The sequence below is a fragment of the Apteryx rowi genome, unplaced genomic scaffold, assembly GCF_003343035.1.
Source record: "Apteryx rowi isolate R43461 unplaced genomic scaffold, aptRow1 scaffold_184, whole genome shotgun sequence".
NCBI classification, from domain to species: Eukaryota; Metazoa; Chordata; class Aves; order Apterygiformes; family Apterygidae; genus Apteryx; species Apteryx rowi.
In genome coordinates, this window is record NW_020448130.1 from 1,026,477 (window position 1) to 1,039,549 (window position 13,073).

The 13,073-nt window shown below is 39.7% G+C and overlaps 1 protein-coding gene across 1 annotated transcript in view; it reads right to left on the reverse strand.

Annotated features, from left to right (window-relative positions):
* Positions 1–13,073, reverse strand: part of NECAB1 (N-terminal EF-hand calcium binding protein 1) — a 62,393-nt gene that overhangs the window by 36,380 nt on the left and 12,940 nt on the right. The window contains exons 3-4 of the mRNA XM_026061711.1: positions 11,677–11,785; positions 314–339 (exon numbers count right to left, since the gene is read on the reverse strand). Coding sequence (XP_025917496.1) covers positions 314–339; positions 11,677–11,785 — 135 coding nt within the window. The remainder of the gene's footprint in view (positions 1–313; positions 340–11,676; positions 11,786–13,073) is intronic.

Below are 13,073 nucleotides of genomic sequence, written 5' to 3' on the forward strand. Positions count from 1 at the left end.
ATGAAATAAGATAAAAGAAAAGCATCGATCTTTTCATCAGAACAGAGAAAGACAGATCTTAAAGTTCAAGCAATGAGAAGCACGTATTAGGGGAAAATATTTTCACAGTAATTTCTGCATCTTGTGAACAACAGAATCAGAAAGGTTATGAGCCTGTATCTGTTTTCTCCCGGGAGTTCTTTCCATGCAAGTTGTATTTTTTCTCTTTCAACCATGCAAGTTAAACAGAAAAAAATATCATATCCCATGGTACGTTCACTTGCATAGGGCTATTACAGGCATAGGTTATGTTCTTGTTCAACAAGGAACTTACCACAGAGCTCTTCTGTGTCAAGATTGCTGGAAAGGTAAGAGGACAGAAGGTTAGTGAGTTTAGTAATAATTTGTGTTGGAGTGGTAAACAGTAGGGCTCAAAAAATTAGACTTTTTGTACAGACAAGAGGACTACTTGGAGACAGAACGGTTCATTAAAAAAAAAGATTAAGAAGGGAAGTTCTCTTACCTCCTACCTAGCAGGAACTAAGTAAGGGGGTTACCTGACAGCAAGAGATTCAGGCTCTAGATTCATTCACGGATCACCAAATTCCTAACAATCATCAGAAAAAGTTACAGAGTCTCACAGTCTTCCAACGCTCCCAGGAGGAACCATGCCCATTTTGCAGACACAGACCAAAGTGGCCAGGATGCGGCTCCGGGGCACCAGGCGCTCACGCAGGGGGATCGCACCCCTGACGCGCCACTCCATGCCATCCCTGCCGGGGTATCGAGCCGCTCTGTTCAGGCTGCGGCAGGAAATTCTTTCCCCCTTTGCTGCTTGCACTCTTCTGTGGCTTTCATGGCTGAGAGCACCGCTCAGACAGCTCAGCCCTTCATTTCAAGCAAGGGAAAGCCCCGTGTCTTGGTCCCATTTGCACTTCTCACCGGACAAGAGTGCTGCACTAGCCAGGCAATAGAGCGGGAGGATAAAACCGGACTTAGTTTCTCCAGACACATCAGAAAATTCCCAGTAACTGGACATATTAGTGAATCGGGGTTCTCAGCACCATCTTCTCTTGCAGTTTCAAAGTCTTTCTGGCCATGTGGAGCAGTTTCACCACTGCCAGCTTTAGCACAAAGTAACAACAAAATTGGTGATATGAGAAGAATAGTTCTTATTGCCATGCCAACATTATACAAATACTTATATAAATATAAGTATTACATGAAATTCAAAAATGTTTATTTCAAACAGGCTTCAGCTTGATCAACTTTCAAGCAATATTTTCTCTTAAGGTTTTAATAGTCACAAGATAAACAACTTGACCTCCAGCTCAGTTCTAAAAGTTAGTATACTGACTTTTTTCCAAGAAAGAGGAGAAACTGATGATGAAAGAAAATTAAAGCTTGTGTATCCTTTTTGAATTTTGCTAATGGGTGAACATTGAATGGCTGATTGCATTTGGGATTTTTTCACTTATCTTTTTTATGGGATTTTTGTATTTACCTTTTAGAAACATTATTATCTTAATGTCACTCACCAATAAGATAGCACTAACTTTCATATATCTGGCTTTTGGTTTTTTTTTGTGTGTGTGTGTTTGTGTGTGTGTGTGTGTGAGAGAGAGAGAGAGAGAGAGAGAGAGAGAAACAGACAGAAATTGCAGGATCCTGGGTTGTCACAAAATTGCTTTCTCAGGGCTATAAACACTTCTGAATGTTTTAAATTGATGATGTAAATGAGATTTTCCCAAAACTTTCATTAACTAAAGGTGACCTGATTTGCACTTGAATGGACCAAGGCAGATGGCTTTAAATAGGTATTGCATCTCATTTTTCCAATGACCTTAGCAGTAGGTATAGTGAAATCCATAGTCTATAGGATTCAGTGCTGAAGCTGAGAAACTTAACTCATAGGTCAGCAAGCCACCTGGCAGGAAAAGCAGTGTCTGAGAATCTTTAAGGCTGCTCAGCATGGATCACTATGGCGTTAATGATCAAAACTTTCTGACCTCTCAGCAATCACCTCTGGTAAATTTTCAGACAGTCCAGACTTTCACTCCTCAAATTCAGACTGAACCTTGAAAGCTGTAGAGTTGCCTGAGCCAAAAGGAGGTAACAGACTACTACGACATTAAATGACAGGAGTTTGCTATTAAGACTCCTTCTCTTTGTTGTCCCTACATTTCTTGTCACTACACATCATCTGCCCTAATTCCTTCTCTTTGTAGAAGACATTTCTGTTTTTCTTAACATATATCTTGACAACTATGTTTAAAATAGCCTTTAACATTGCCAGCAAGTCAGATTTACTTTCTGTTTTCAAATTTTGTCTTAAAATCCATTTCTTCCACTCTGATCCCTGTTCTGCAGTATCCTCAGCAGTGTAGCAACTGAGCGGCTCAACTCAGAGGCTTTTGGAGTCGATGGTCATCAGATGATCACCATTAGTGATACAGTGCAAATAGACTACAAGTAAAAAATGTATTCAGGTGCCAAACTAATTTTCAGTTAGAACTGGGCACCTGAATATTTAGAAAATAATTGTCCAGCGTGATTTGCACCATAGCCTTCAGAAGCCTGTGACAGAACATGGAGCTGACATAAAGAACATGGGTTGCACTCTAACAGCCTTTTGTGTTACAACTTCCCTTTGAGAATCCACTGTCCTTAGCATCTTCTTTGCTGTTCTAGGCACGGACATTGTAATTTTGTGTGTCACTGATTATATAATTCTCTCAGAAATAATAACATACTTCTTCAAACAACACAGTCATGAATAAACCTAGAAATTCTTTTACCACATACAAAAATTTTTGAGCTACCTGCTAGATGCTACAGAAGCAATTAAAGAAGATTTGAATGTATTTAATTGTACAAGGGCGACATACACCAGGGGCTGTTTCTGCAACACAGTAGTCACATTTATAGTGGGCTCCTGTTCATCACTTGAGTGGGTTATATGCCAGGGATATGCTTTTGCTTAGATCTATCATCTGGCGATATCAAACATGCTATTTGCAATATTTGCTGGAAGATTAGCGCCCAGGCTCCAGCACTCCACTCAAGATAAGCACATGAGGCATTGGGTGCAGCCTAATGCATTCATGTCACGTCAGCACAATCATTTCTTAGGTCTCTGCTCTCAGTTTGTCATCTGACTACTAAATATGGTCTTTTTAAATGTCTGACTTTGTGTCTACAATGCTGTCTGCCTAATAACATGAGCGTTTTTTAAGGGCCTATTATAAATATCCCAATGAACAGTCCTGATCACTGCAAAGCTGGTCATACCTGCTGCTCAGTGACAGACACAGCAGCAAATGCACTTGAATGAACCCTGGCAAAACTGCCTATCTGGGGTACTTCTTGGAGGGGTGGGAGGGCAAAATGCAGGAGTGCAAAGGAGCTATGGTTACTTTTTAGTTCTGCCTACTGCAGTTAGGTGGGACTGGGGCTAGCCAGGACAGAGGCAAGGTTAAAGCCATTGCACTAATCTGCTGGCATCAATCCACCAGCCCACAGCGCCACCAGCCAAGCTTACACATGCTCTCTTCTGGTATGAAAGGCACCTCTAGGCAGAGGTACCAGCAGAAGACCTACACATTTTCCTGGGACCACAAGAAGAGACAATTTATATGTTATCAGAATAGGAACTATATAATGTGCAGCTTCAGCCACCTAAAGCAGTTGTTTTATTGAAGAATCAGAAAGATTTTAGGAACTAACTTCATTTATGAATTTCACTGCCATGACATGGAGCGGGAGAAGGATAATGCTTACTTCTCCCAATCTCTCTGCCTCTGCAGAGGAGCGAAGCTCCACTGGGAGCTAGAGGCAGGCAGCTTGGCTGCGCAGCTTTGACACAGGCAGTGGAGTCATGGCTGTTTTACTGTCCAAAATTTTGATCCCCTGAGTAATTGCCTAATTGCTTATGCTTAGCTCTAGGCAAAGTGATAACTTCAGAATCACCACTTACTGCTCTACATGTGGCAGGGATAGAGCAGAGACTAAAGGTTTTTTTTCCTGATTAACAACTCACCAAAAAATCAGCTATTTCTTTGCATTAGGCAATGTTTCCCAAGGATGCAATGACTACATAGCTGGCTAGCCACCTTAACCATCCCAGCTGTGGTGCTGTATGAGTCTTGTGGATACTTTTAAAAGTTTCTGTGCATGCTAAAGGCTGTAAAGAGCTGTTCAAGGGCTGCAGAGCCATGATTTGTTAGTACAGTCTGAATCACACCAACCTAAACTAGGAGGAGATGAGAGCAAACTTTTGCCACAGGATGAGCAAATCTCAGTTTTCACCCTGTAGAAGATAATATTTCAACTTCTGTTTTTTGTTCCAAAATTATTTTTTTAAATGAGATCAAACATCTAATTGTTACACAAAACAAAATGTTTCATTTTGGCTTGTTAAAGTCTTCTTTAGCAACATGTTGATAGAGATGCTGTTGCAGTTCTCTGGGAAACCCAACATATGGAAGAGAACTTCAAACTACACCCACCATTAAGCAATGAGCTCACTGCTGAGAAACTAATGTAATCTTCTGAAGAACTGATCTGAAACAAAACATTTGAGTTCAGCTCCATTTAGGTCAATGTGATTGAAACTGCTCATTTCATTTTGATTTTCCCAGTGTGAGTGATTCTCATTTTTTTCTGAAGGAAACTGAATTTCCCATTAAAATAACCATTCATATGGAAAATTTCCAAGCAACTCTATTTGCAGTTTGTCTGTCCGAGCAGAGGATCTGTGTTAGCATCCAAATTATTCTCAGTAAACTTGCTTTGTTCAGTCACGAAATAGTAAACCTTACAATCAGCTCATTCTGGCTGGCATCTTGCCTTTTCCTCTGTACTTCATTCCCAGACTAAATTCTGCGGCTACTGTCCTGAAAAGTGGGAGAGCTAGAGTGAATATTGCATTTGTTTCTCTTAAATAGCAATAAACACTCCTTTCTGATGTCAGTGCTGCACCATGTACCTGAGGTTGTCATTTAATCCTAAAAATCTAGTTTTAGAAGATGGTTAAAATCTAATGTATTATTTCCCTCCTGATTTTTTTTGCCACTGAATAATTCCTTTATGGAATAATACTTTTCACTCCCCTGCAGTTTACTTAATTACAGAGCTGTCCCTGTGTCCCATGCTGTTTTCTAATAAATCTTTCTTGTTTCTTCATTGTACTTGCAAGTTAATTCTTTTTTTCTAATTGTATTGGACAGTGATAAATCAGGAACTGCATGAGACTAAAATGTGCCCTCTGACTGAAACAAAAGCAAACCAGCCAAGGGACAAATAAATCCTATGCTTACACTACTGTTAAAATACTGAGGATTTGTCATTATTATCTTTACCATGGAAATCCTGAAGGAAGCACTGTGGGCCCAAATAACATGCATTGCACTTTAGTTACAGCACAGAGTGCTGGGTTCCAGACTAATGCAGACTGCTGGCTTCCCAGGATTGCAAGGTTAATAATAACCATCCTTTTACTCAGATAATGTTAAATTGGCACAATTTGGGTGTTTACTTTTATGGCAGATGATCTCAATCTTTCTCCTGTGACCCAAGGGAGGAACTAGAGCTCTGCTAATGAAGACCTGGGCAGGTGGGAGGGAGGGAGGAGCATTCACTTTGGGGTTCAGAGTCCTCAATGCAGATGTCCACACATGCGCTGGGTGCCTAACCACCCCATCTAGGCATAGGAGGCCCGTGATAGCCAATGCAGCTGGTGGAGCCTCGACAGCGGGACCAGCCAGCAGGCACTTGATTTGTCTGATGTAACACGGGCAGCATCTAGTGCTGTTTCGGGTGCACTAGGGTCTTTCTCCCAAGCTGTGTCCAACTGCTTCTCCTGTGTTATACCAGTCCACCTTGTGCAGGTGTCTCAGGTGGGAACATCTTAAATGTCTTATGCCTGGGCAACTAAGCCAACGCCTGTGTGAGCAGAATTGCTTCCTAGGTGCCAGTGACTTCGTGGATATAATGGGGACTTGGACACCAAACTGGCATGTAGAAATGCACAGATGTCTCTCTGCAGAGCCAAGACCCCCCCTCCAACACAAGCATTGCACTCAGTGTGACAGATTCCCCCAAATGCCCAGCCTCTGCTCAGAGCCGCAGATGCTGTGAGTTGCCAAGGCTTCACCAAACTCCTCTCTGACTTCTGCATAGTTTATCATCTTTCACTTATGCCTCACACAAAGGTTTAATCAGATAGCTGCCTTTGGGAGCTTGCCTGGGCCCCAGGTCTGCCTTAACACTTCTAGCATCCTTCCTACCTTGTTACTAAGGGCCTGGCTGAGGATTTCATTTTACCAATAATGAAAGTGAGAAAAACAAGTCTGCCTCCCCACTGACTCATACGAGTCAGTAATCAGTGTCACATTTATCGCACTCTCTCTCAAACAGTGCTGCAGACTGAAACCCCTTGAGATCCTCAGCATATCTCTTAGTTTGTAACTTTGCCAAATATCCTCATTATCTTCTGACACCTTTTCCCTGGAGATGTCATTATGTAAAAACAATTTCCATGAGAGTTATGAGTGGGGGGTGGGGAAAGGAGAAGGGTAAGAGAAAAAGGGAGATTTACATTTGTAATGCCTGCCAAAACCTGTTCACTGAACCACTACCTATTTCAAGGGTTCTTACTCTGCTGAAACATAGGCTCATCACAGTTGACATTAAAATTAAGCTGGGGCAGATTTACCAAGGAAATTAGAGATAAAAGGATTCACCCCATTAACCACTAATTTCAAACTTTTCCAGCATACTTCTAACAATGTATCCATGTATAAAAAGATCTGTGTTGCTAATACTTTTTTCTACTTTCAATACTATTATTCAGGCAATAACACAGGTAAACAAAACTATATTTCTGCAGAACTGTTCCATCTGTTCCCACTCTTTTTTAAATGGACATACTACTTCACCTAATCTGACTGCCTGTATAGTGATAGCACCATTATTAATCTGCTTTGTAGCTGGTATATATTTGCTTATACATTTGTTTCTGGTTCTGTCAAAAGGAAAAAATAATAGAGGTTAAAACCATCAAGCAATCATCTTATATGTTGTGCCCTATTGGAATTTATTCAATTTTTAAAATTTTATAAAAATGTAATGTTCATTTTATGAAACAGAGAGAGAAAGAGAAAAAAAATTATCCAGTCTATATATAAGCACACTCATAAATTGAAAGATACATACCCAAATGACACACTGAAGAAAGATCCTTAACTAATATAAATTGCAAATAAAAACAATGATCTGCCCTGGCTGAATGACCTGTATTTCAGGATCTAGATGAGCTGTAAAATATAAGTTCATCCTGTATGAGTAGTTATATGAGCAAGTATCAATCAATTTTTCCCACCATAATGACCTCCAATTCCACCTGCTGTTTTGGAAGCTTTGTGCGGTGGTATCTAATTCCTATTCAACTTTTTTCCGGGTAATTATGGTCACTGCAGTAGCAACTGACTCTTCTTTTACTTTGTAAAAAGATAAGATATGCACCAGATGGGAAGGTGCAGAGATCATAGTCAGTTAGGCAGACAAGACCTCAATTACTGGAAAGTTAAATTCCCTATTATTTGCCTTACTATCACATTGAAAAAGGTAATTACTCATTTTAGCAAACTGCCATAGCCTGTACACTTTGTAACAGATATGTTAAATGGGCTTGGCTTGATCTTTACAAAAGTTAAAAATCTTCTAATCCTCTTCTTTCACAAGTCTGACATTAGGACCTGAGTAACAGGGTTTTTTTTAATACCTGGTTAATTTAGTGCACTTAAAAGTATTAAGCYGGGGCAGTCTTTTATGCTTCAAATCCTTTTTTGAAAGCTTGCTGTAGCAGAACTGAGAATGGAATACAGATTTCCCAAGCTTGCGGTCCATGGAGATCACCTGAGGCCACCACTCTTCTTTTATCCTTCAGGCTTTGAAATACAAAGACTCACACACATAGAAAGCAGGATTTTGAAAGCTGGAAGAGTTAAAATATTTAATGCAAGTGGAAACAACTCGAAGTCTGCTCTCGTGAAAAAATGGCTATGAAAGCTTGAGATACTCCAGAAGTAATCCAGCTGATCATGGCATACATCCTTAGCTAGCTACCCTAGGCATTCACAGGTAGTGTAAATCACTGTAGTATATGGACACTGTGTAATCTCAATGCTTACAACACATTTACGGGATAGGGAACTGTAGTCTTCATTTTGTAAACAGGAAACTGAAGCACGCAGAAGATTCATGATTTGCCCACAGCTTGTCAGAGCCTGTATTTAACTGGATATAAAAGACAGAATAACCTGTGCAAATTTTCTCCTGCTAGACACACAAGTAGAATTTCTCATCCTTCCCTACTAAAATACAGCCATAAACTACTAGGGATTACAGGCACAAACCAGGATTTTCATTTCATTTCCTTGGGTAATTCATAAGTGAAAGGATCACATAGTAGATGCTTTTAGGATTGGTTGATATGCACATGATTCTTCTAATGCTTGCATTACAAAACTTCCCAAGGTTCAATGAATGTTTTGCTCCTTTTCTTAGTCAGCTAGTTAATTTGAGACATTTTACATAACCTGCCCTTTTCAGCAAATGCCAGTGAGCCAAGTTTTGGCCTCCTTATTATATCTGCTTCATGTGATTTTTGCTGGAAAGCCATACTAACAAATAATTTATATTATACTGCCCAAGCTGTCTCTCTTTGCTATATCCATCTGATATTTGGCATGCTCCATCTTGTTGCCTGCTTGATGACAACATTTTCAAAGGCAAAAAGGGTCTAAGGAAAGCCTTCAAAATGTGTTTGCTGCACTTCTGTTAAAAAGACAGATCAAATGGTGTGGAATGCTTTTCAGTTGCAAAGTCAGGCATTAAGCCTTTTATCAATTAAAGACATAATGAAAAAAACATTTAAAAATCTTCTTATTGTTGTTTTAAATTTAAACTTATCTTCTTTTTATCTACAGCTAGGTTTTGTTCTATAACAAATGTTAACCAGCCAAAAGGAAGGCCCCTTTCTTCTGCTTGAACAATGTAATTAAGTAGGTTTTCTTAGTCTTCCACCTGTCCAATTCCCTGAAGCATATGGAAGTTTAATACTTTGCATTCCTTCCCAGTACATATTCTCTGTAACCTTTTGTGCTTTGCTTTCTGCTAGGTTTTGGCTGGACAGTGAGAAATCTCTCTCTTTCAGATGGCTGCTGTACCAGTTTCATTGCCTGTTCTCAGTTAATAACTGTAGCATTTGACAAAGTCCCTTCTGTTCTTCAGGTATGCCTATCTCCCAGTAGGAAAATCATAATGTTATTCTCATTTTTCTACATATTCTTTAGATCCACATAATCTCTGGTAAAGAGAAAATGCTTGTGTGTTTTGTTACAAATAGAAAGAAATGAAAAATAGAGGTATAACAGCTATCTTTTTTCTTAGAAAACCTACACTGTCATCATGGACATCTGCCACCATCAGGGTGTTCCCTGACAAATGCAGACAAATGGAATCACGATAAAATAAACCTGCTCTGGTGTACATATGTGGTAACATGAGAAAGTCCAAAGCTCTATGAATTAGTTTCTCATTCTGAATAGGAGTATTAAGTACTTTTGACAAATTAGGGAAATATGACAGTCTCTTTCTTCTTTTCTCGCATTAAAACACAATCTGTTCATATTGCTTCTTCTCCTTTATTGTCTGCTAATAGGGATGATATATGGGGGAAATCTGTTCCTCTGTCTTCACGGTGTCCTAATAGTGAGATATTCTTCAGTATGGGATGGTTTACTGGATGCTTTAGGATGGCCTTGGGATAAGGACTCCTATTCTTCACTTCCACTTTGTGCTGGCTTGAATCTATTGATCCTGGGGAAGTTTTGCCTGATTTACAGAAGCATAAGAGAAAGCTGTTTATAAAAGATCAAAAACTGAGATACATATTTTCTAGAATGTATTTGTATAATATTGATCAGATTTCACTTGATTTCTTTGCTAAATAAGATGCTTTTTGTGAAAATCTGCAGTGGTTTAATAATTCCATCTAGATTGCAGAGAGGCAAAATTTGTAAGGAGAGAGAATATATTTTATTAGACTAACTGCTAAAGGTGGACAAAATGGACAAGCTTCCAAGCACACAAGACCTTCAGTGAGGCTTGTTTGGAAGAATGAATTTTGAGATATTTCTCGCAAAAACCATCAGCTGGACTTCCAGACCTTCTGCCATAGGGGGAGTTGGCACTTCAGTGGCCAGCCTCAACATCTGGTCATCAATATGCTTCCAGGATCATAGGCTCGGGCTTGGGTTGGCATTTGGGGCAGAAGATGCACAACAGTCATTTGGGAACTGCGACTCCAGTCAGAGGGAGTTTGCTTCATCATCAGTAAGAAGAGTAGCAGAAGCAGAGGAGGAGAGGAATGAGGTAAAGTGTGATGTTGTGACACGGACATAAAAAGGAGGAAAAGCCACAGGAGACTCACAGTTAGGAAGAAATGGCCAAGGAGAAAGGCCTATCTGGAGCTGCCTGAGCTAATGTGCGAGCCCCAGGGAATCAAGGTGACTGCTAAATTCATGAGTCTGAGGAAGAGGGATAGTAATTTCTCACTTTGTGTTAGTGTCTGGATGCAGTACATGTAATTACAAAATATCAGTGTGCTGTTTTTATTTCCCTGTGGAAGAAGGAAAAAACAAGGATGCAGTGGAAGCTGGCACTGGACAAAGTAAGGCCAGGTCCTGTTACACTACTCCTAGCTTTTCTGCATAGTAAACATAGGAAGCAGGGCTGTAATAGCATTTTAACGTATATTGCTCCACTGTATGCAGTCGAGAAAAACAAAATTGATTTACAGTGTATTCACTGCTTTTAAACAGAACCATAACCCAGACCATGATTGCTACATGATATCTTCATCATCTCTTAGCAAAGGCAATAAACGACATCTCCTCGGGAGTTTTTATACCATGGAAACGGTCCAGTTTAAAAGGCACTGGATTAGTAACACTCTCCTAATTAATAGTAAGTGAAAGACCTGCTGTGAATAATTGTTGATGGCCAGAAAGCAAATAAAAGGAAATTCATTATCTTCTTCAAACCCTGTAGATAAGGAAAAGTATAGCTTAAGGAGACAATGCAGTGGCACAAATTTGGCTCTGCTGAAAACAATAAACAAGGTCCTTAGCACCCACATCCTGTGGCTTCATTAAGCCCAACTGTAACGGGGATGTCCAAACCGCATAAGTGACAATGCCAACCCAGTTCCCATGCCAGTATCAGAGAGGATGACTTTTTCTGCTCTTTGCTATCTGTGATAGCTTCAGCTATTTTTTTCCGTGCTCAACATATGGTCAGCTTAGGTAATGAATCAGTGAAGGGTCAAGAGGAGGAACTCGTATTTAAGAGTTGGAGGAGGCCGTAGTCCCTCTTCCTTAGTGTAATGGGAGGGGAACACAGAAGGCATCCAGTTTCCACCCTATGTTCTCAATGCCCAAATCACATTCATCAGAACATGCACATATTTCTACAAGGTTTAGAAGCACTGCAATCATACAGTGCAGAGCAGTATGACACAGTTTAACTTCCCTGAAGCAGCCGCCTTCTTAAACTTTTTTTCTAAAAACAGACTGATGTCTTGTTTCCATGCTCAGATAAAGAATGTAGCACTTTGTAAAAGGGGACACTTACTCAGTATTGTGCGTATCGATGGCATGAAAAAGTTCATGCAGTTCTTCTCCACTCAGAACTCCATCAGCAAAGTAAGCTTTGAATTCATCGAAGGATAGTTTTCCATCATCTGAAACAATGAAGAAATGGAAATTGCCTTAGTTTCATTTATGGTTTCTCTTTTTATTCATGCAATAGAAGAGGAAGCTATTAAAAAACTAGCTCTTCAGATTAATTTAAATGTAGAAACATATTCTGATCAAGATGCATAAAGAATACGATGTTAAATACTTCTACTCTTGTAGCAGAATTCTCAGTTTACCTGATAACTCTGTTATTCTTTGTCCTTCTCACCTTTCATACAAAGGTATTTGGGATTTGGTAAATGTCTGCTGACAAACATTAGTATGATCCTGTCTTTCTCCTAATCCCATTCGCTCTTGCTTCTCCCCAGGCTGCCCCACGCTGCCCCTCCCTGCTCCCTGCCTCCGCATGAATGTCGGTGGCCTTCTGAGACTGCGAGGGCCAGAGAAACCCTGGGGTTTTATTTATTGAAGGAACATGTTGTTTCAATGGAAATTTCTTCAGCTGTCTAGAGAATTTATTTCTTATTCCTTCTCATCCCCTTTCTTTCCTCTGCTCCCTGCTTCCCCTGTGGGAAAGTGGGACTCAAGTGCGTAATTCAATAACAGCAGGGATTTGACCCTGGCTCTCCTGTCTAGTTAAGGATGCTAATCAATACACCACACTGGTCTGCAGTGTTTTCAGTCTGTCTTTTTTCATAAAATGTTTCTTTTTTCGAAAAACTCTATGCTTGGTGTGTAATTACCAAATAAAAATATGTCTGTCTTTCATGGAATAGGAAGTCACTTTTGTGCCCACAACCACAAGAAAGAATTTCAACTCATTTTCTTGGTTACTATAGAAAACAATACATTTCAATATGTATTTTGTCTAGAGATTAAATACAAATTTAGACCTAAGAAAACTGATTTGGGCATATACCAGTGGTCTGTCAAGACCTTCAAATGTTTTTTCAGATGGAATTTGGATGCCGTGTAATATGTAATGAAATCCAAGTATGAAGAAGTTGACTTTTTACTGTCTAAATATCAGCTATTATCATTTGTTTGGGATGAAAAAAAGTCATCACCACATGGGTCTTGACACATCAATAATGTGTTATTGCATTTAGGAAGTGTCTACAGACTAATGGGACTTGGAGGGAGAGGAAGTACCATAGGATAACATTTAGAAGAACAGTAATTAGATGTGCCTTAATTCAAGAGGAAAGACTCCCTATTACAAGTTCTTTGACATTATTTACTGGAGTCTGTTTCATCTGTTTCTTAATTTAGCTTTAATTATAGCAAGTCCTTGACTACATGAGGCAAAATCTTTGAGCTGAGATGTGTTGA